The 23,562-nt window shown below is 32.5% G+C and overlaps 3 protein-coding genes across 3 annotated transcripts in view; 2 read left to right on the top strand and 1 right to left on the bottom strand.

The window, feature by feature from the left end:
• The window catches only part of LOC135849513 (transcriptional regulator ERG-like), a 42,853-nt gene extending 21,250 nt beyond the window's left edge, over positions 1-21,603 (top strand). Inside the window, exons 3-4 of the mRNA XM_065369988.1 lie at positions 17,739-17,991; positions 21,047-21,603. Coding sequence (XP_065226060.1) covers positions 17,739-17,991; positions 21,047-21,353 — 560 coding nt within the window. The 3' untranslated portion in view covers positions 21,354-21,603. The remainder of the gene's footprint in view (positions 1-17,738; positions 17,992-21,046) is intronic.
• deltaCOP (coatomer subunit delta) lies at positions 9,195-22,914 on the bottom strand. Its single transcript, XM_065369989.1, has 3 exons — positions 22,757-22,914; positions 11,087-11,484; positions 9,195-10,652 (listed from the first exon to the last, which is right to left on the bottom strand). The coding sequence occupies exons 2-3, from the start codon at positions 11,357-11,359 to the stop codon at positions 10,092-10,094; spliced, it is 834 nt and encodes a 277-aa protein (XP_065226061.1). The 5' UTR covers positions 11,360-11,484; positions 22,757-22,914; the 3' UTR covers positions 9,195-10,091.
• Positions 22,915-23,278: 364 nt separating this feature from the next.
• chm (chameau) overlaps positions 23,279-23,562 on the top strand; it is a 67,645-nt gene continuing 67,361 nt past the window's right edge. The window contains exon 1 of the mRNA XM_065369151.1: positions 23,279-23,430. Coding sequence (XP_065225223.1) covers positions 23,413-23,430 — 18 coding nt within the window. The 5' untranslated portion in view covers positions 23,279-23,412. The remainder of the gene's footprint in view (positions 23,431-23,562) is intronic.

The following is a 23,562-nucleotide window of genomic DNA, read 5'->3' on the forward strand; positions in this document are numbered from 1 at the left end:
TGGAGGCGCCAAAAATGTTTTATAAGAAATCCACTTTTTTAACTCTGGAGAGGGATCAAATAGGGTCAGAAGGTTGAAACCTGCAAAAGGCACTTCGGGTATATCCTCTCAATGTACTGTGAAAATTTGGACGTTTTAGGTCAATTTGGGGAGGCTATAGGATTTCTTAAAGGTCGAAAAACATGTAAAATGGCCAAAAAAATCCACTTTTTTAACCCTGGAGAGGGATCAAATACTATAGGGTTAGAAGGTTGAAACCCGCCAAAGCCATTCAAGTGGCACCATCCCGTTGTATGCTGGACATTGGGACTCCTTAGGTTAATTTTAAGAGTGAGGTGGGGTCAAAATAGGGCCAAAATCAGGTTTTTTCCACCTAACATAGGGTGGGGGTGACCTAGGAATCTGAAATTTGGATATGTTGTTTACAATGGCGATACTCACCAATGGTGTGAATTTGGACCATTTTCATCAATTTGGGGCCAAATTATGCTTCTCCAAAAAAAAAGACCTTTCTGTAATTTTCAACTTTGACCCTCCAATCTGCAGGGGTCAATTCTAGCTCCCAAGAGAACCCCATTCCCCAAGTTTTATCCTATTTCATTCATTAGAACGTCTCCGGATTGAAAAAGTAAAAAAATTGGCCTACCGCAAATAGCCCCATTTTTTCAAAAATTTGGCTAAGATGTCGCTGGATCTGATGACTTGAATACTCTTCCAAATCGCTCATTCTAAATTATTTTAGATCCTCCCATCTGTCCTCCCTCAAAAAAAGGAAACATTTTAATACAGAATTTTATTGTCTTTTTTTGACGACTTCGACAATTCATCACAAAAAAAGATTTTCACATCACGAACATGAAAAAATTAGTAGATACGTAACGAGGTCTAAATGTCGTAAGAATTTTCAATTTCGAAAAAAATCAATTTAAAAATGTCAAAGAAAAAATTTGGAAAAAAAACTGAAATTTTGGGAAATTTTTTGGCAGTTGACAAAATTTCTGCGTTTCTGAATCTGACGTTTTCTTTACATATGTACCTAGAACATAGACATTTCTGTAAACAGAGCCCCATTACAAAAACTTTGAAAATTTTTCTATTTTTCGATTTGAAATTTGAAGAATGAGATTTATCAAATTCAAAGAAGTTAAGTACATATGTGTTTTCCATAAAAGCCCAGTAGTATTTTAAGCAAAAAAAAAATATTCCGACGTTGCATAGAAATAGCACAAGTTTTTTAACCAAAATTTCAAAAAATTAATTTTTTCAAAATTAAAAAAAAAAAAAAAAAAAAAAAAATATTTGGCCCTGTTTTGTTCCGATTTTATCAGCTTTATTTGAAAATTTGTCCATGTAAACTGTCAAAATTGTCAGAAAAAAGGTATATGGAAACAATTTTCAAGTGATGAAATTTTACGTATAATAAATTTTAATCAATTTGACTTTTTGATTCCATCTGCATCTTTGTATTTCGCTTTGAAAATCCACGTACTAACTCGTTTTGAGAAATCGTCAAAAATACAAGTCAGATTTCGCTGCTAAATTTTCTTATTCAATTTTTGGCAAATTTTTGAAAATTCAAAGGCTTAAGTAATCATTTTTCTTGAAAAAAATTAAAATTTGATGACACTAATTGGTTCATAATCTACACTTTTGATTTTGATCTCCTGGATTCATATGTAATGGATTCAAGCTATTTTATGGCCTCCAACAAATTTTTGAATTCTTCAATTTTAGATAATAAAAGGTCCAAAATGAAATTCAAATAAACAGTAGTTATGATATTTTTGATCAATTCGGGCATAAATTTTTGAAATTCACCAAATCTATATTTTTTTCAGGGAATTACTGATTGTTAAAAAAAACACACAAATCATGGAAAATACACCTTTTGCGAAAGCATCGACTTTAAAAAAATGGACTTTGATTTCCTGATTTTTAGACCTCATAAATCAATTAGAATTTTGGGATGATCTTTTTGATGGATACCAAAGAGCAACTTTTCAAATTTATTCCTACCCATTGAAATATAAAACATTTTTCTGTTATTTTTTATGAAAAAACAATTTTTTTTTGAGCAGGTACAAAAGCATTTTAAAAAGGTTCCTTTATTAAATGGGTCACAAATTTGGTCATTAACCTGAGTTCATAGCTTATGAATTAGATCTGAATTTTTTTCGGATTTTTCAACACTATTAGACAATACAAAAAGCTGCAGAAGGCTCAAAAATGGTTTGAGACGCCAATCGACCAATTTGGGATGTTAAAAGTAGGGTATAAAATAAATTTAAACTTTCCAGCTCGATTCGATCAAACTTTTATATTTTCACGGAAAAAGTTAAATTTGAAATTCCAAAAATTCCTCAAGGGGCCAAAAATAAAATTCAGTACTTGAAATTTTGGGATTTTGACGTATTCTTGGGTGGGCTTTCCAATTTTCTTCGTCTACCATCCTCATTAGCAAAAGAACCGATTAAAAAAATAATACATAATATTCACACATTCCAATTTTTAAAAGCTTACCAAAAAAATCTAAACATGAAATTCAGTTCCTGAAATTTGGTTTTAAGGCGAATTTTTGAATGTTTCGTATATTTTTCTGTGTCCGGTCCAAAAGACTTGTTGCAGATTGGAAAACCTCCCTCGAAAAGAGAAAACTTGAGAAAATAAGGTGAACACCCCCCCCCCCCCAAGATAGCAGAATAGCATTTTCAAGCTGGAGTTTTGAAAGAGATCTAGAACTAAAATACTTTTGAGTTGGAAAAGTTGAATTTTCAGTCGGAAAATTCATCAATAAACAGGAAAAATTCACTTCCAGTCGAAAAACATTTTTTCAAATTGAGGTTTTGTGATTTGCAGTTTTGACCATTTTCATTTTATCGTCCTCTTCTCATCTTCTGTAATACGATTTCCATCATAAAATTCAGTTCACCCTCTCTTCTCTCCTCTTCATTCTCGTCACTCTATCTAAACATGTCACTAAACTTGATATTCTCAGTCCAAGTTCCACGAGGGCTGATTAGAATTACACATACTCTTGAAATTTTAACCTTCATGAGCCAAAAATGAATTTATTCTTCCACGTCAGACGAATCAAAGCAGGATACGCTCATATGAGGAAGATCTCAGAGAAGCATTTTTATTCACTTATTTATTCGAAACAACTTCTGAGAACCATTTTGTATTTTTTGCGATACTTCGTCCCATTATCTACCCATCTCTCTAACGACCAGGTAATTATTTAAAAAATCAGCTCCTTCGATTTACCATGTTGTTAAGGTAATCTGCCGGACAAAATGTCGACAAAATTCAATAAAATTCCATCGCTAGACTTCATTCGGAACTCCATTTTTAATAATCTAGAAGTTTTTATTGGACAACCGGTTGAAATTTTCACTTTGGTTTGAGTGAAATCCTCGCGAAAACGGCAATGGAAACTGGTTTTTCAAGGGTGCACGCCATAATAAAGATTTCAAATCGACACTGATCAAATAAGTTGGCGAGTTTATCGCGCTATTAATTTGTAATATTTGAGCCGAAACGGAGAAAGAATAAAGAAAACTATATAGGTAGCTTCTTGTAATGTAACTTCACCTATTTATGTGTGGACGAAATCGTGTATTGTAATTCGTGAATCATGGGCTAAAACTTGATAATTGACAATGCAACACGCGTCGCATCCTAGCCTTGGGATTTCCCATATAAAACAATCGATATAAACGCGAATCTAGTTGAAGGAATGGATACGTGTGCAGCTGGTGGAGAAGGAAAAAAAAGGGGCATAGGGGTTAGCGAGAGGGTAAGTAAGAACATTTGACTTTTAGATTCGCGTCGAATAAAAGCTGGATTTACTCAGATAAAGCCAACCGAGTCATTTAGGGTTGTATCTTCATTTAGTACACGAAACGCGTTCCCCCTCGTTGCTTTCTTTGTCCGCGCGAATACCATAATATACGACAATTACACGCTGCGATATAATCGCTTAAACGTTTACGTTTTTCTTTCGCCCGAGCAATAAGTGCGTTTGCTGAAATCTTTTGATTAATTCCACTTTACATAATTGACATTACGATGGATTTACGACGTCTTTCTATCCTTTTCTATACGAGGTTCGTACATTGTTTCAGATGGTCTATAGTGTTGTCTGAATTCCGGTGAAAGTGAGGTGTACGAGTATATTGCAGGGGAATGGTTGCTGCTGGTGAGGATTGGGTGTGTATTTCAACATTGAAAAAGTGACACCTACTGGGTCAAGATTTGCGACCGAGGTGAGAGTGAGGGAGGGTATAGAGACTTGTGTTTAAAATTAAAAGGAACGAAGTTGAAAAATTTTAATTTTAATCTAAGTAATTCAAACCGATACAAATAATTTCATTCAACACCCAATCGAATTAATTGTAAATTTCAGCTTCTATATGAAGGTAGGCCAATTCATCCAAATTGACTCTTCAAACCAAAAAAGGGGGGTTGCGAAACTACATCACTGAATTGACAAAACTTTAAAAACTGATTGCCAGAAACAGAAAGTGTGAAAGTTCAAAATATTTATTTTTCTTTTCTTTTGGTTTTTCAAGAGAAAATGTTCAAGAAAAATAGTTTACGAGAAAATTTTTCAAAGCTGTTAGAAACAACTTGAAATTAATTTGTTCCAATCAAAAGAAAGAACAATGATTTCATCTGATCTAGAATTTTGGAAATTTTCAAACATTTTCTTCCCATGTTCTTATAATCCAGATCCTTTTCGTAATCCTCGTATTTTTGTAAACCATCAATTTATTAAAAATTTTCCTACTCCATTAACAATTTGATCAACGTGGAGACATTTCAGTTCCCATATTCCCATAACCCAATCTCAACATTTTCAGACCAATGTTAAATTTTATAGCCCAAAATGTAATTTCAAAAACTTTGACCAAATCTGTAAGTAAATGTACTAATTTGAGAACATTTTCACTTAGTGTATCCACATTTAAACCCAATTTTCTCAAATTGATTTTGAGATTTTTGACTCAATTTACAACTGTGCCAACTTCAGCCCAAGCTCATGTTCTAAAATTTTATTGGCTCAAAGCTTGGTTTCGCCAATTTGGGAATATTTCTTTTCATGTTCTCACAACCGAATTGGCACTTTTTTTCACTGGAAATTGACACCTTTTTCAGTAAAAATTGACACATTTTTCAGTAAAAATTGACACATTTTTTCACTGAAAATTGACACTTTTTTCACTGAAAATTGGCACAATTTTGGGTCAGAATTTTCTAAACTTCTTTTTCAGGTTAGGTATCGAACAAAAACAAATTTTCAAAATGCAAATGCATAATTTTGCATGGATTTTTAAAGATACAAACTAAATATTTGACCCTTCCCCCTCTCTCTCTCTCAAAACTGTTTTTTGGAATTTCATAGCGATTTCAAAAAAATTGAATTATTTAATTCCTATAAGATGAAAACAATTTCGAACAAAAATGACATTTTTTTGGTGAAAAAAAATGAGCAACACTTTTCAGTTATAAAGTGACCTATTCAGATAAATAATTAGACCATTTTCAGTAAAAATCAAGATCATTTTTCTTTTCAACAACAAAAAAATGATATTTTTAACATACAATGAAAACTTTTAGTGAAAAAAAGTTGGCAATTTTTAGAAAAAAAAATATGACGATTTTTACTGAAAAAATGTGACAAGTTTTACTGAAAAATGAGCCAATTTTCAGTAAAAAAGTGCCATTTTTAGTGAAAAAAATGTGTCAATTTTCAGTGAAAAATGTTCATTTTTAGTGAAAAATGAGCCAATTTTCAGTGAAAAAAATGAGACAAATTTTACTGAAAAATGTGTCAATTTTCAGTGAAAAAAGTGTCAATATTCAGTGGAAAAATGTGTCAATTTTCAGTGAAAAAATGTGTCAATTTTCAGTGAAAAAGTGTCAATTTTTAGTGAAAAAAATGTGGCAATTTTTAGTGAAAAAATGTGGCGATTTTTACTGAAAAAATGTGACAAATTTTACTGAAAAATGTGTCAATTTTCAGTGAAAAAAGTGTCAATATTCAGTGGAAAAATGTGTCAATTTTCAGTGAAAAAATGTGTCAATTTTCAGTGAAAAAATGTGTCAATTTTCAATGAAAAAGTGTCAATTTTTAGTGAAAAAAATGTGGCAATTTTTAGTGAAAAAATGTGGCGATTTTTACTGAAAAAATATGGCAATTTTTACTGAAAAAATGTGACAAATTTTACTGAAAAATGTGTCAATTTTCAGTAAAAAGTGCCATTTTTAGTGAAATAAAGGTGTCAATGTTCAGTAAAAAATGTTCATTTTTAGTGAAAAATGAGCCAATTTTCAGTAAAAAAAATGAGACAAATTTCACTGAAAAATGTGTCAATTTTCAGTGAAAAAGTGTCAATTTTTAGTGAAAAAAATGTGGCAATTTTTAGTGAAAAAAATGTGGCAATTTTTAGTGAAAAAAATGTGGCAATTTTTAGTGAAAAAAATGTGGTGATTTTTACTGAAAAAATATGACAATTTTTACTGAAAAAATGTGACAAATTTTACTGAAAAATGTGTCAATTTTCAGTAAAAAATGTTCATTTTTAGTGAAAAATGTTCATTTTTAGTGAAAAATGTTCATTTTTAGTGAAAAATGTTCATTTTTAGTGAAAAATGTTCATTTTTAGTGAAAAATGAGCCAATTTTCAGTGAAAAAAGTGCCAATTTTCAATGAAAAAAAATGTGTCAATATTCAGTGGAAAAAATGTGTCAATTTTCAGTGAAAAAGTGTCAATTTTTAGTGAAAAAAATGTGGCAATTTTTAGTGAAAAAAATGTGGCATTTTTTAGTGAAAAAAATGTGGCATTTTTTAGTGAAAAAAATGTGGCATTTTTTAGTGAAAAAAATGTGGTGATTTTTAGTGAAAAAAATGTGGTGATTTTTACTGAAAAAATATGACAATTTTTACTGAAAAAATGTGACAAATTTTACTGAAAAATGTGTCAATTTTCAGTAAAAAATGTTCATTTTTAGTGAAAAATGTTCATTTTTAGTGAAAAATGTTCATTTTTAGTGAAAAATGTTCATTTTTAGTGAAAAATGTTCATTTTTAGTGAAAAATGAGCCAATTTTCAGTGAAAAAAGTGCCAATTTTCAATGAAAAAAAATGTGTCAATATTCAGTGGAAAAAATGTGTCAATTTTCAGTGAAAAAGTGTCAATTTTTAGTGAAAAAAATGTGGCAATTTTTAGTGAAAAAAATGTGGCATTTTTTAGTGAAAAAAATGTGGCATTTTTTAGTGAAAAAAATGTGGCATTTTTTAGTGAAAAAAATGTGGTGATTTTTAGTGAAAAAAATGTGGTGATTTTTACTGAAAAAATATGACAATTTTTACTGAAAAAATGTGACAAATTTTACTGAAAAATGTGTCAATTTTCAGTAAAAAATGTTCATTTTTAGTGAAAAATGTTCATTTTTAGTGAAAAATGAGCCAATTTTCAGTAAAAAAAATGAGACAAATTTCACTGAAAAATGTGTCAATTTTCAGTGAAAAAAGTGCCAATTTTCAATGAAAAAATATGTGTCAATATTCAGTGGAAAAAATGTGTCAATTTTCAGTGAAAAAGTGTCAATTTTTAGTGTCAATTTTCAGTAAAAAAGGGTCCATTTTAAGTGAAAAAAGTTTTTAAAAAGTCAAGTATCACTTTTTATTGAAAACATGTGTCACAGTTGATTATTTCAGTAAGTAAAGTAGTGTTGAGTTTTTTTGTTATGGGGGGGGGGGTATAAAAATCAAGAATTTTCATTTTATGTGGGAAAGCATTATATTTTTTTTAGTGAAAAATGACAATTTGTAGAGAAAAAAACGGGCAAATTTTTGTAAAAATAATGACCATTAACAAAATTTTGATGAAAGAGTGACAATTCTCAGTGAACATACCTAATGCGATTATTTTTGGTAAAAAAAGTTGAAAGTTTCCATTTCGCTGACAAAATCACGATATTTTAGTGAAAAATATTGCAGTTCTCCACACTTTTGTCCAGCTGCTGTCATCATTTTCACTTTCAGAGTTCAAGATTTACATTTTTCAATAACAGATTCCATGATTTTTTTCAAATATTTTTTCGTCAAATTCACGACTTTTGTATGACTTGCATGACCTTTTAGACACCCTGTTTGAGAAATGTTGACCCAACTTGTGATTGAGCCAAGTTGAAGATAATATTTATTTTTGTGTTCCAACAACCAGATCTACTTTTTTCGAACTCAGTTCTGAGTTTTTGACTTAATTTACAATTGTGCCAATTTGAAGAAATCGCCTTCACTTCTCATATCTCTACAACTTGGACTCAATATTCTGTATTCGTTTCCATTTCCAGACCTGAAGCACAGCTGTACTAATTCGGGCACATTTCTGTATCCTGTTCCCACAATCAAGCCACTATTTTCTTAACATCTTGTAGAATTGTTTATTTATTTTACAACTGAGCCAACTCGAAGATATCTCACAACTAAAGCCAAGTTTCTTGACTCAATTTTGAATTTTTTCTCCCAATCTGCAACTATGCCAACTTGAAGACATTTTCATATCATATACTTACTCACGGCTCAGGTCCAATTTTCAGGACTCATCTGGAGATTTTCTATTTCAAAATGTAGTCATACCAATTTGGGAGAATTTCTCTCTCAATATCTAACCACAATCTTTTGCTTTGGTTCAGTAGGTCTAGAATTATTGACCCAATCCATGCTGACAATTTAAGCACATTTTTCTCCTATATCCCAATCAATTTTTTTTTCTTCAGAATTTTCTGGACCAAATTTCATTTTGGACAATTTGAGAAAAATAATTATCTCTAACATGAAATTTTTGATTCAATCTAAAATTATGCCACTTGACTCATTCTCAAATTCTTGATCTCAAAATACAATTTTTCCAAAAAAAGAGCAATTTTCTATTGATAGTTTCGTTTGACTCTCATTCAAGTGTCCTGAATTGTTTCTAAGTCAATTTTTCGAGTTTGCTTTTAAATTTTCAAACTTAGAGATCAATTCAGGAAGAGTCCAAAATTTTCATTTAAGATATTTTCAACCTTGAACTGAAATTTCTTCAGCTAAAGAAACTTGATTTTCATCCTCATAAATCAGATTTTCTCCATCGAGACTTTCTGATGAAGAAGTCATTGCAGAAAATATACACAAAAATACAATATTTTTCAACGTTTATGAAAATCTTTATTAAATTAAACAATAAAATAATTAATATATAACTATAATATTATTATCTACAACTGCTCATTTACATTTATCATTTCAATATAGGTACCTATTCGAATCAATATAAGATAATGAAAAATAACAAAAATGATCTCGAAAGTTCTCAACTTCAACACCCGACCAATATTGCACAAATTGTACGACTCGAGGAAACAAATATACAAAAAAAATCAAACCTGTTGTTTTTTCTGTAAAATTCAAGTCAAAAAACATCGGGATTGATTTTTCGAATGTAAAATGGAGAGAAATCGATCAATTTATTGCACCAAGTTTTCAAACAGTAGGGAAATTGATACAGTTTAGGTCATTGAATCATTCGATTCAGATTCTCAAATTTCACCATCTGTTTTACGACATCTGATTCGTCGTGGCGTTCCATCACTTTCATCCTCCAGTATGAGGCGATTTCAGGAATGTAACGTTAGCAAATCGATCAATACGAAAAGATAAGGGGCATGGGTGAAAATCAATTGGAAGCGAGAAGGTAATTTTTTATAAGGACGAGTGCAAAAGTAGGGATACTCCGTTAAATGCAAAGATTAAAGATCCACTAGGTGGGTAAATTTAAAAAAAAAAAAAATAAATAAAAAGGGGAGCAAGGGCGAATGAATTTGTATGATTTTCCCCACTAAAACGACGAACAAAAACCCCCGCGTGAATTAAAAAATACAACGAAAAAAAAATTACATTAGAATCGATTTCTTCGAAATTTTACATACAAATACAATACAAGGCGAGGAGGGAACAAGTATCGAAGAAAAAAAAGGGGTTGAAATTTCGTATCCAGCTTATTTGCAGAGATGATGGTAACCTCAAACCTGCTTGAGGGGATCTACTCGTTCGATATTTCATCGTCGCTGATCTCTAATCTTTCGGTAAGATTTGGCTTTTTCAACTCGGAAGATATGGTTTCGCCTTCGTTTTGCAACTGGTTCAAAAAGGTGTCGACGTTTCTCGACTTCGCTCCGAGTTTCATCACCTTCATGGGAGTTTTACGTTCGTCGGAAATCTTGGTGGTTGATAAAGTCTCGGCGATTTTTTCAGCTTCGGCTGTGACCGCGATTGGATTCTTCATGTAGCCCATCGAGCTTCCGAAGCTGCCACCGCCATAGCTGCCGAAACTTTTGGGTGCTGGGCCTCGCTTGGCTGCCTCCAAACGTTGTCTTTGTAGCTCTTTCGCTTTCTCGCGCATTTTATTTTTAGCCTCGCGTTCTTGCGATCGTCTCAGAGCCAGGTAGACCTTCTCTTCTTGGGAGTCCATTTCGACATAGGTGCGAATTTGAGCCAAGTAGACGCTTTCGCGGTATCCCAAGGCGACTATTTCGTCGAAGGCGAAGATCAGGTTGAAGGCGTTTTCGCGGATTTCCGATTCTTCGTTGCTGCGGCAGTATTCCTGCAAAAAATCGGTGGAGGGGCGAAATGTCAAACTAAAGAAGGTATTTTTCAGGAGCAAATAGGTGAACGAGTGAGCTAGATTTTTCCCAAAAATTGATTCTAAATTTTATTTGGGAAAATTGAGACATTTTTCGTCAAATTTGGCAGATTTCTCCCCCCCCCCAAAAGTCAAAAAATACCTCAATTAGGCTTTAAAAAAATTTCAATAATTAAATTTCAAAACTTTGAGATAATTTTGAAAAATTTCAAGGGACATGAGAAGGTCCTTGTGGGTCCAAGAGGAGAAAATGAGGTCATATCACGTTACCCAAAGTCTAATCTTATTTTCAATGAACCCCCAACCTACTTTCAAGAAAAAAAAACCACCAAAATTCGATCCAACCCCCTTTCCAGCTCCACCTCACCCATCAAAATCATTTGAACATCACTTACCTGGATAACTCTGACGAATAGCCTCAAAGTTTCCAGATCTTCTAAGATATTGCTGGTTTTGGTGGTAATAAGGAGCATGTAAAGTTTATCCAAGGGCTGGTAAACATATCGTACAGATTCGGTTTCCACAAAGGTATGCTGCTTGCCTGCCGGAACGAGCTTTGGGAACGCAGCCAACAACCCTTCGATACGAGCCTTGGTCATTTCGACGAATTGTCGAGACACCAATGTCTTTCCAGCTTTCGTACAAATGGCAGCTGATATCAAAACCATCTTTACCCCTTTCTACAATTCCGTTCCCTTTAAAACTGACTGCCTTTTTTTCTCGCAAACGTGGCGTGTACGCCTGGGTGACGTTAACCTACAGGAAAGTGTGCTCAGCAAAGTACGTATCCAACCTGTAGAAGAAATTCCACATTGTATTATCGACCATCAATGAATAGGTATAGCGAGGTACAATATATGTACTCGATTACATAATGAAAACAAGCTCTCTTCGAATGAATACGTTAGACGTTTGAATTACAATTTTCCTTACTTATAAAAGCCCACGCCATAAAGAATCTCTCACGTAGAAGAAGAGAAAACACCTAGTCGAGCTGTAGGAGTTGACGAAGAGCAAAATGCGCAGCCGCCTCGTTTATCGGCTCGTCGACTTGAAAATTACTCGCAATGGGCGGTTTTCTCGAGCTTTCCAGAGTCTATAATTCGCCACTTTCGACTTACTACAGCCTTTCAGAACACACCCTCTTTCTTTTTCCCACACTCGTATTTTCTTAAATCAAAAACCCAAAAACCGATGCCCATTTTGACTCAATCGTTATTCGTTAAGTACCTACGTGTGATTTCAAAGTGAGACGTTCCTGAGACGAGAAATTTACCAATTAAAGATTCAAAAAAAAAAATAATAATAAAATAAAATGAAATAAAATAATTAGTAAATCGAATAAATGGCAAAAAATATTGCGAATTTTTTGAGTGATTATGTAATAAATCAGCTGGTAAATTGTTTTATCAAATGATATGTGGCAATTAGATCGTCATCATGAATTACGAAGACATATACAAATGGCATCGGTCGTACAGAGAAATAAACCATTTCATCAGGCTTCTATTATTTATAATGGTATGTGATTCAATAGACGTTTTTTTTAAACAATCATTTTGATACTTATTTCATTTTCCTTTTTTTTTTTTTTTTTTTTTTTTTTAAATCGAGTCGAATTAATTTTAGGTACATATCATGCATATTTTTTTGCACTCTATTTATGTTTAGGAGTGTTTCTTTTTTAGATTTTCAATATTTTTCTAAAGTTGAGTAATTTTTAGAAATATTTTCAATCATTTTTTTAAAGATCCTACCCCCCCCCCATTTTCCAAAAATTGAATTGATTTTTTTACTCCTTTTTTTCGAGTTATCGCCTGCATAAATTTTCCAACTATGTAAGGCTCAAAATTTTGGACAGCATTGATTCGTCCATCATCTTAAACTGAAAAAAAAGATCACGCCTCACATTTTTTCCCCTATTATTTTTAATTCAAATTTTCAACCCAATTTTCTATCAAAAATGTGAGTTTTGAGTCAAAATTTTCACGTATGGAAAAAAAAATCAAAATAAAATAGGCAGATGGTTTTCAAAAACATTAGAAAGTTTCTGAATTTTTTTTGGAGAACTTTTCTTCCGAATACCCACTTTTGATTTTTTAAAAATGGGTTTCAATGAAGCCCATTTTCTATCATTGATTATGACCTAATGAAATTTTCAACTCGGATACGAACAGGCAAAAATAATAGTTTTGTTGGCTTGACGAATTACGATAAAGATCAAAAATATAGCATTTTTTTTTGTTGGTTCCATGACTCATGGCTTAAAACCTCAAAGAACGTTATGATTAACCGTAACCAATAAATTGATGATGTGAATAATCAAGTATTTTATCTACATTTCGTCAAATCGATTCAAATAAATAGATACAGAAGATCACACCGACAGTGATAATTTAAAATGTAGGTAGTAAATTAAGACAGAGTTTAGATATCAAAATCGTTCTTATCTTGTATTGAAATTGTGACATTATACTTCCTTCCTCTTCCAAAAATCACCAATAAGATAAATTCACCCAGCGTAGGCAGTAGGTAATTATAATTATTACGTAATCTTTGCACGAAAAAATACCTAACACGAAGATGATATTTTGTTTCTTTATCGCGTTAATTCCCTAGATTATTGAATGAATCCTCTCTCTTCCCTCCCACACTGAATGAACGATCATCCTAACACTCTTAAATTACCTACTAAGTATTAATTTTTTGAAAAAAAAAGAAAAAAAAAACTAAAATTGAACAACTGAAGAGAAAAAATTATGCACCCTCACAAATCAATATTTTGATAAAATGCATTTCTTCAATTTTTAGAAAAAACTGAAAAATAAAATGTTGATTTTCATGATTTTTCAAAAAAATGAATTCTCAAATTGTTCTGATATGTAGTTTTGTTTTTGATTTATTCGTTCAAATTTGTAACGAGCTTTTTGGATTTTTTTGCACGTAATACTTACTTATTTTGACGTCAAAATATCCAGATTTTTTCATTTAAAAATATATATTTTGTAGATGATTGGAAATTGTGAAGCACTTGGAATTATTTCAAAAAATTGAAATCATTTCAGATACGTCAACTGAATGTTTTCCTAGAATAATTAGGAAAGTACCTAATCAAATTTTAATTTTCCTTTTCATTTCTGCCCTCGAAAAATTCATTTCATTTCCTAATTTTCAAGCAATTCTCATTTTTTCGAGTTGATTGTAACTTTCCCAGATTTAAATTCAAAAAGACACCTAAAACTAGGCTATAAATTAAACTTCGAATTTGTTTTCATTTTCAAGAATTTTCTCACAAAAACAATAATTGAAATAAGATGAACCTCTCTCTATAAGAAGATAACTTCCCTTTGCATTGAAACACCTCCGTCCTCATTCAACTTCTCAAAAAAGTCTATGAGCTTTCCACCCCCCAAAAAAAAAAAGATTTTCAAGTCCAAGAATTAGTTTCTCACTTCGTTTTTAAATAAAAATACAGAATTCATTCATAATTTTTGCAACATATCGTAGCAGTAACATTTTGTATAATCTCCTTCTTGACCCCCCCCCCAAATATTATTCAATTTTTGTAAGAATAAAACTCAGATTCTAGGTATTTATAAAAAAAAAAAATCAAAACCATAAAAAATGAACAAAATTATCCATATTTTCCCACGTAATCTAAACTTGAAGAAAAAAGCAATGCCAAATACAGCTTCAGTTTTCACATTCTTTCGCTTCAAGAGATGAATCGAAGGGAAAATGAATCCAAAATTAAAGATCCAGGACTTTCGAAGTTTTGAATCAATTAGAAAACTTCTTGAAAATGCATTTTCAAAACTGCAGGACCTGTCAGACACATTTTAAAAAAAATTCAAACTCAAAAAAACAGAGTTATCATTCGATTTCAAAACTTATTAGGCACAAATTCCATCCTCTCATCCCCATAATCGTCAGAATTATTCTAGTCCCAAAACTATCTCATTTTCATTCAAAATTCGAACAAATGAAACATGAAAAAATTAATTCAGTTTACTAGGCATCCTCTCCACTTCTCCTTTATCAGAATCAAAGTGAAAACCGTTTCTTTCCCTCTAATTCTCCTTCATTTTTCAAAAGTGAAAAATTTCAAAATGCATTCGATTAGTACGAAGCATCTTCATCCCCCCCCCCCAAAAAAAAAAAATCAGAACTAACGTAAAAACTGATTTCATTTTCACTCAAAGTTTTTTTTCATTCTCAAGTACAAAAATTTAAATTTTCAAAATTTTATTCGGATTTTTGGTCACTTCTCGATAAATTAAAAAGATCAGGATTATTGATGGGTACCTTTAGAATAAATTTTGGACCCAAAAATCCGCCCCACTTCACCCCCTTGGCCGAGATAGCTAAAAAAAACTCGTTTTTTTGAGAGAAAAAATCTGTATCCATGAGTATTGGTGGTGAAATTAAGGTGTCATCCGGAATGTACAGAGGAAAGATGGGCTTTTCAACACAATTTTTTTCAGCATTTTTTATCACAGTGGTGGGGATAAAATTTGCAAAATAAAACTTTGAACCGTCACTGTACCGGACTGGAAAGGGATACATAGAATTTTTTTTCGCCAAGATGCATATTTTGATGAGTACTTTTTACCAACGTATGAGTTGAATAAAAAAATTGTTTTCAACGTGCTCATTTTTTCAAAACACCTCTTAAAAATGTACCCGTTTTGCGTTTTTTTTTTGACAAAAATATGCAAAATTTGTAAAAATGTGTCGAACAAAAATTTTTTAGCGCTAAATTTTTACCTCAGAAATGCATCAAAAACTTGACAAAAACACTTGTTCCAACCCACGATTCAAATTATTGTAAAATTGCTTCCTTTTCACTCACAATTTTCTTCATTTTTAAAATGAAAAAAATATGCTTTCCAACTTATGAAACATTTTTGAAAAATCAACCCCCCCCCCTCTCTACATTACAAATAGGAAAATCGCTAAAAATTACCCCATTAGCAAATTCTTGAAAATTCGAAAAATTCGTCACGAGTTAAAGCTGGAAATAAAACCCAGGTACCTACTTAGATCACTTATTCGACTCCTTTATTGTAACAATTGGTTTTCCAGTCATCCTCCTTCACTCTAAAAATTCAAAAAATTGAAATTTCGAAATTTTTTGCAATTTACTCAGAAATTTCCCCCGTTTCCCTCCCATCCTAAAAAAACTTCATCTCTTTCATTCATCCTTCTCTTCGGTTTCAAAATTTATTCAAATCATTGGACATTCTCTCTCCTCCCCTTCCCTCCCATCTCATTCCAATCATTAGAACACTTGTACAACCTACCCCCCACCCCTCACACTCTCTCATTCTCAAAAAAAAAAAAAAAAAAAAAAAAAATGAAAATGTATCCAAGTCACTAAACATCTCATCTCTTCCTTCCTTCCTTCAAATAATCATCACACAACCATTGTCACGTACGAGTATTCCACCATCGAAATTTCCCACTAATTCTGCGAAAAAAATTATAAAAATTCATTTCGTCGCAATAAATCTCGATGATTTTAGCATTCTGCATCACTGTTAAATCATTCATTCATAGTTTTAAATCGATTTGAAACCCGTTTACTTCGTACGAATCAAGGACACGTCTCATGTACATTCTACAATCTACCAGTAGAAGTACTTATAATCGTACTCTAAAAAAAATGAAATTCGATTCCCTATTCTGTGTGAAAATCCCTTCGTTGCATCGTGTGAATGATTTACCTAAAGCTAAGCGGACATGGGTTATACAGCGTGATGTAGTGTAGGGCAGTAATTGAACATGAATTGCATTAATAAGTGTATACGTATAAGATGTTAAGTTCAAGGGAACTTGATCGTTTGACGTAATAATCTTCCACTTGTCGCGACTCTCGTCTTTCTTATACTCGTATTATGAATGACGATGGCTTCTAACGTAGGGTCAAGTTTACAAAGAGAAGAGTCGAGCGATCGATAGATCTAAATTCGCCAGTGTACAGACACACCCTCAAAAACACGAGAATTCGAGCCTACATGCAGTACGTCACATTATTGGGCAGACTGTGATTAACGATCGATCTGGTCAATCCGGTACATTGACAACACTTTTGCTATCACTCTGCTCTTACGTGTATATTATTAGAACTCGAAGATCTGATTACTATACGCAGATCGTTAGCTTGTATTGGCTAGGTTAGGTATTTCTAAAAATATACCAGAGTATAATACGTCAGTCAAAATGTGGCATAATCGTCAATAATGGGATCCTGTATGACAACATTTATCATGAGACGATGAGACCGGATTTGCAAAAACCAGCGATAATTTCGCGACCCCTTGAGGGCCACTTATGCATCTAAAATTGGCGATGATTGAACAACCCCTTGACACAGACAGATTCTGAGAACATACGTCGATTCGGGGCCAAAAAAAAATCTATCCGACGTCAAACGACTCCCCCACATTGAGGAAATATCGTCAATCGGTATTCTTAAACAATCGAAGATCGATTTTCATTCCAGCAACAATAGATCTCCGTACGTAAATCCTCGTCAGTCTCAGAGCTTGTCTTCTACATTCCTGACGTCACGATCGTCGATCAAAATTTTCAACTACGTAACACGAGGTGTCCACGTTTAAAATCGGAACCGGAACTGAAATTCTACGAATTGCTGAACTCTACTCATAGGCGCTTGATTGTTGCAATGAATGATTACGAAAAAAAAAAACACAAAACGACCAGATGAATCAACGTGAACGTACCTATACCAAAAAAACTAAGTATACTACGATGGCCTTACGATATAACCTTGAGGGCGTATCATGTGTAACGGCAATTATATTTACCTACAGTCTATACAGATGCCTATACACAATGTAGGTACCATTGGTACAGTCATTATTGTCTCTATTACGTATATTTTCGTTCTTCCTGTGTTCGTTTTTGTTTTGCTGTTTTTTTTTTCTCCTCGAGACTTCTTTTCCAAGAAATCGATTCTATCTATAAATTAGTAACTCATCAACGCGATACCTCATTCATCTGGTTCTTTCTCTTTTTTTGCAGATCCGTACGAAATTCTAACCGCGCATAGTGGCCGTCTAGTCGCTCAAAGTACAGCGACCGGAGGCTCTGGACAAATCCAATTGTGGCAGTTCCTTTTAGAATTATTGGCCGATTCGACAAACGCCAACTGTATCACGTGGGAAGGCACTAATGGCGAATTCAAGCTAACCGATCCTGACGAGGTGGCGAGACGTTGGGGCGAGCGAAAATCTAAGCCTAATATGAACTACGATAAATTAAGTCGTGCTCTAAGGTAAGCTGAAGAAGTCGATTTGATCGAGAAAATCCTGTACCTTCCCCCCCCCCATTCATACAGTAGGGTCTATTGCACCTGTTTGTGTAAAATGTATGCTAAATTTGAGGAGTAGAAATTGATCTGAAGGTAATTTTTATACAAATTTGAAGCACAGGAAGTTGGATTTTTTCCACATTGAATATACATTCATAAAATTTAAGGAGGGTTGGGGGGGGGGGAGGGGGAGACTGCAAAAAATTCAAAAATCATCTAAAAATACACCACCTTGCAAAATTTTAGAAGCTGAATCTTCATTTTTTTAATTCTAGCAAAATTTTGAGTTTTTGAAAATCAAAATAATTTAATTTACAAAAAAAATCAGAATTTGATCTAATCGGAGTAAAAAGCTGAAATTCGGTTCACATCCTACTTTAAACCTCCCACATGAATCATTGGCAGTTTAAACGAGTCATTTTGGAGCTTCCAAAAAATTATTGGATTAACAAGTTTTTTGAAAAATTTTGTGGAAACAGCTTGAATGAAAGGAATTATGGCTTAAAACTACAAAAATCGAAGAGGGGGGAGGGAAGGAAACAGATGCTTGCACTCCAAAAAATTTTTATGCTAAATTTCAATGTTCAAAAATTTAAAAATTGAAATTCAGCACTTGAGATTTTTTAAAGATGATGAACCTACTTTTTAGATGCTTTTTTGATTTTTCAAAATCTGGATCAAAAATGTGGGGGGGGGGGAGGAGTGAGAGAGGTAGTTTTGAGTCTAGACTACAAAATATCTAAAGAACGAAGGAAAATACTCATTTTAAAAAATTTCAGGGACTCAGTTTCATTTTCTGAATTTTGGAGAATTTTTGAGTTCCAAATTTTTACTACATCAAAAAATACCAGAATTTTAGCCAATCCAGGTAGAAAGCTGAAATTCGGTTCATATCCTATTTTCAACCTCCAAAATCGATTAATGGTGGTTTGAAGTCGTTGTAGAGCTTCCAGCAAATTTTTGGATTTTTCAGTTTTTTTGGAAAAATTCCATGAAAATGGCTCAAATGAAATTAAAACTCATTAAAATTCGAATTAATTGCATTTGTAACTGTTTCGGTTGATGAAGCAGAATTTTTGGAATTTCATCGCTTTTAATTATGATCCAATTTTTTTTTCCAAATAATTACTTAATTTTTGAAAAAAAAAAAAAATAGATTTGGCATCAATAGAATTGAAATAATTTGAAACGCCAAAAATCGAGAGGGGGATGGGAGGGTCTAAAAATTTGCAACCAAACTTCAATTTTCACTTCAATTGGATCAAATTTTGAAAATTTTTCAAAGTAAATTTCAATTTTCAAAAAACTGGAAATCGAAATTCAGCTATTGAAATTTAACTAATGGAACGTATATTTTTAATTTTCGACAATCTGGACCCAAAATACCCCCCCCCTCATACTCTGTAATTTTTCAAAATACCAAAAAATTGAAAAAAAAAAGGTCTTCTATTTACCTTTGGCTGGAATTCAAGATTTACCCCTCCCCCCCCCCCTCCACAAAATGCAAAATCTCAAAAATTTCAAACTTGGATTTTTTTGGATTTGTTTATACTTAATTTTCAACTGCATGCAGATCCTTAAACTTTGCAAAATGAAACAATTCAATACAGGGCCTTTTTTATTTATCTTCAAACGTCAAGAAAAATCATTTATTTCAATTTTTTTTTGAAGTTTAAAATCATTTTAATTTTTTGGAGTAGTTTTTTTTTGTTTTATGGGTTTATTGATTATGAAGATGGGACACTTTTCACGAGGAATTTCTTAAAATCTGGCTTCAAAAATTACATCAAAATTGATGTTTAAAACTACAAAACATTCATTTTTTTGTAAGCTTGTAATTTTTTAGATTATTTCAACAATTTTTAACAGCCTGCAAATTGTACAAAATTCAATGCCCAAAAAACGAAAAAATTTGTTGTTTTTTTTTTGAAAACTTGGGATTTTTCTACATTTTTTTTCTGTTTGCAATTCCCGACAATTTCTCAAACTTCGGAGATGAAACAATTTGGCAATGGACCTTTTTCATTTGTCTTCAAAATTTATACAAAAGTCGGTTGGCATCCTTTTTTTTTTCAAAAACTTGCATGTTTTCAATTATGACTTCAATGGTATTGAGTTCCTTTAATTTTGGAGATAGGACACTTAAATAAAGAACTTCTTCATTTGAGTTTAAAAGTTACATAAAAATTTATGTTCTAAAACAAAAAACATTCAATTTGATTTTTTTTGAAAATTGTAATTTTTCAATATTTTTTCCACCATTTTCGACTGTTTTCAACTTTTTAAATTTCAAAAATTGAACATTCTGAAATAAAAATTTGAAAAAATTCAATTATTTTTTTTTTGGTTCAGAATTTTTCAATTTAGATATTAATGATTATTTTCAATTGTTTGTAGTTTCTTTGATTTTAAAAAGGGGTCACTTTTACAGAAGACCTCTCCAACTGTCTCCAATAAAGCATCAAAATTGATGTTGAAAATGAGAAATTCATCCATTCTAACACTGCCTTGCCAAATTTGAGCTGGATCGGACAATTTTTCCTAAATTTGAAAATTCTGTACCTCAAATTTGGATTTGGGGGCATAAAAAATTAAGCCTGGAGCTGAAACCATTCAATTAAATTTTTTTTTGAAATTCGAAAATTTTTGAATTTTTTTAAAAACCTGCTGTCAATTATAAAAAAAAGACCTCAGCATGGGAAAAATTGATAGGCACAATATTTTCAAACCCTGTACAAGAAAACTTTCAGTCATTCGTACAAACTACAAAGCACTTTCATGTAGAATCATTCATAAACTCCTTCATTTCCCCCTTCACTCGTCTTATCTCAAATCAAGGCCACACAAAATATCTTGACACAGTTCCAAGTTCCAACACCCTTACCCTAAAAGACACGAAAACATTCCACCTCATCGCACCTATAGTACTCGTATATCGCATAAGACGACGATTTATCATCGAAATTTCCACATTTACCTAATACATACATAATAAAAAATCTCCTTGATGAAATTCCAGGTACTACTATGACAAGAACATCATGACCAAAGTGCACGGCAAAAGGTACGCGTATAAATTCGACTTTCGCGGATTAATGGCCGCGTGTCAAAATCAAAGCCAGTCAACTTCGGCCGTCTCAGAACCGTACAGATATTCACACGCTGCTGATTTATCGCCCTTTTACCAAGCTACAACTCAATCTACGTCGATGACCAGTGTTCTCGCCAATCCACCAGCATCGTATTGGTCAACAGCGTCGCCTGCATTCCCATCTATATACCCTTTACCGCACACTTCTAGGTATCCTCCTTTCACTGACACATAATGAGCCATGAGCCAGAGCCAAAGCCGGCGTAAAAATTTACATCAGAATCAGATGACCACGTGTTACCAGTTCTGTAAATTTATTCTGTAAATAGATCTGTGTAAAATAAACGAATAACGATTTTACGGTGCAATTTTTTTTTCATTTTGATTTTGAAATTTTTTTCTCTTATGGATTAAGAATTTATTTATGATAAGAATTTCGTTTTGTCATTTGTATTCGTAAAATTGTAATTTTATAAACAATAAAATTAGAAAAAAAAACGTTAAAGTCGACGATAAGGTAACGAATAAATGTGAATTTTGCACAGAAAACAGGTCATAGAACGTACTCGCTGATACGTTTGCGATAATTATACACCTGGTTGAAATTACATCGATTTTTTGCTCCATGAAATATTATGCGAAGTGACTGAAGTGAGAAGGGGAAATGCATTCGTGAGCTATGAGAAATTTACAGCAAAAAAAGCACCGAATTTTTCCAGGGAATTTCAATCGAATTAATTTTTTCCAGATTCAGATATATTAGCTGAAAAATTCCAACGAAAAAACGTCACTGATAATCGGGGCAAACGACTTCGTGAAAATTACACCGACGTAATCAAACATTGAACCAATTTGTTTTATCGTCATTGACCGGAACTTAGATAAACAGAATGCAAATGTGTAATTAAATATCTGTACCAAAAAATACGTCACACGATCGGGTATAAACGTAATATAGATTTTAACATTTATATGTTAAAATGAATCGTAAAATTTTCTCACTGAAGAAACACTCTTACTGTTAGAAGAGGTAATATGAAAATTACACATGGGCTATGGTGACTGGATTCCAGGAAAAATGCCTCACATCAGCATGGTTCTCATCTTTGACTCATCTTCACCTTATTCATTCGATGATGATGTCATTAAGAAATGGAATTCTTACAGCACTTTTTCATTTGGGGCCATGCAGTGAGAATGACGCATCCAAAAATAGAAAAAATAGCTACCATTACCCAGAATTTTTTCACATAACTGCATACTCATATGGCAAGGTAAAGTTTGCATCTAATTATGTCTCTAAAACATTGGAAATTCGATACCGAATTGAGGTCTTGATAGAGGAAAAACTCGGTGATTTCTTCAATACTCCATAGTTGACTGTTTACTCGAACGATTCTCATTCAGTGATTTCTACTCCTCAGTATCTTACTCTGAATCGACTCAATGAGCTGCCAAGTACTCGGTTCAATGTGATTAGACTACACTGGACGAAATTAGATCTATTTTTCCGGATATTTCATCATCTTGAAACACTTTTTAGTATAGTTTTGATGAAGGAAATGTACACCCAGAAGACCGTACTTTGATTACGTATAATACCAATTTTCCATCACCGGATAAGAAATGTACACGTACCTTAATGATGTCTCGATGTCATTTTACTAATTAACACGAATATTCACTAGAAATAGCACTACTTTTTGAATTAATTCGACAACTATCACTCACAACTCATATTTTTCGATGTTTATTACAGAAATCTTATCAACGTTCATTTCTATGATGTGGAGATCGAAAGTGACATGTTTTGTTATGCACTTGAAAACAAACACGACTTTTACAATCAAAACTAAAGGTTTTTCTTCGAGATTTGGATTAATTATTACCTGAATTGAAGTTAGAAACGTTTCTAGTATTGTTTTAAATAATTATTAATTAAAAATACGACGTTAATTAGCTGAAAAAGTACGATTTTAAAATTCATCTTGGCACGTTTGCTTTGCAAAAAAAATATTCACGTCATTTTTTTGTTTTTGAGCTTTCAGCAGAACAGAACGATGCAAGCAGCATCAAATACCTACCAAGTTACCTATTTAGTGAAAAAGGGGTCATACATATTATCTGTGATTTTATCTGTGACTCTAGATAAATAGTTTTACTTGTTTACAAACAAATTGATTACGTTCTTTTTTACGAAAAAGCAACGAATTTAATTTACTTTTTGGTTTAGTTATTAATTAATAATAGAATACTTGTCTGTAAATTCGATCGACGCATGAACTTGTGAAACCATGATACCCAAGAAAAAGGTGAGAATCATTTACACTCGAAAGTTTCACGCTTTTTCTTCAACTTTCCTCAAGTGTTTCTCAAGTACAACCTCTCGTTCGAAATCAGCAAAGGGTTGTCCTTAATCCTGATAAAGAACATGTTTCATCTTG

The sequence above is a fragment of the Planococcus citri genome, chromosome 5 (genome assembly GCF_950023065.1).
Source record: "Planococcus citri chromosome 5, ihPlaCitr1.1, whole genome shotgun sequence".
Taxonomy (NCBI): Eukaryota; Metazoa; Arthropoda; class Insecta; order Hemiptera; family Pseudococcidae; genus Planococcus; species Planococcus citri.

Excerpts from the sequence above, each read along its gene's own strand:
- deltaCOP (XM_065369989.1), bottom strand. The coding sequence starts at position 11,359 with ATGGTTTTGATATCAGCTGCCATTTGTACGAAAGCTGGAAAGACATTG. Across the intron at positions 10,653-11,086 it reads TATTCGTCAGAGTTATCCAG|GAATACTGCCGCAGCAACGA; the intron begins GTAAGTGATGTT and ends GATTTTTTGCAG.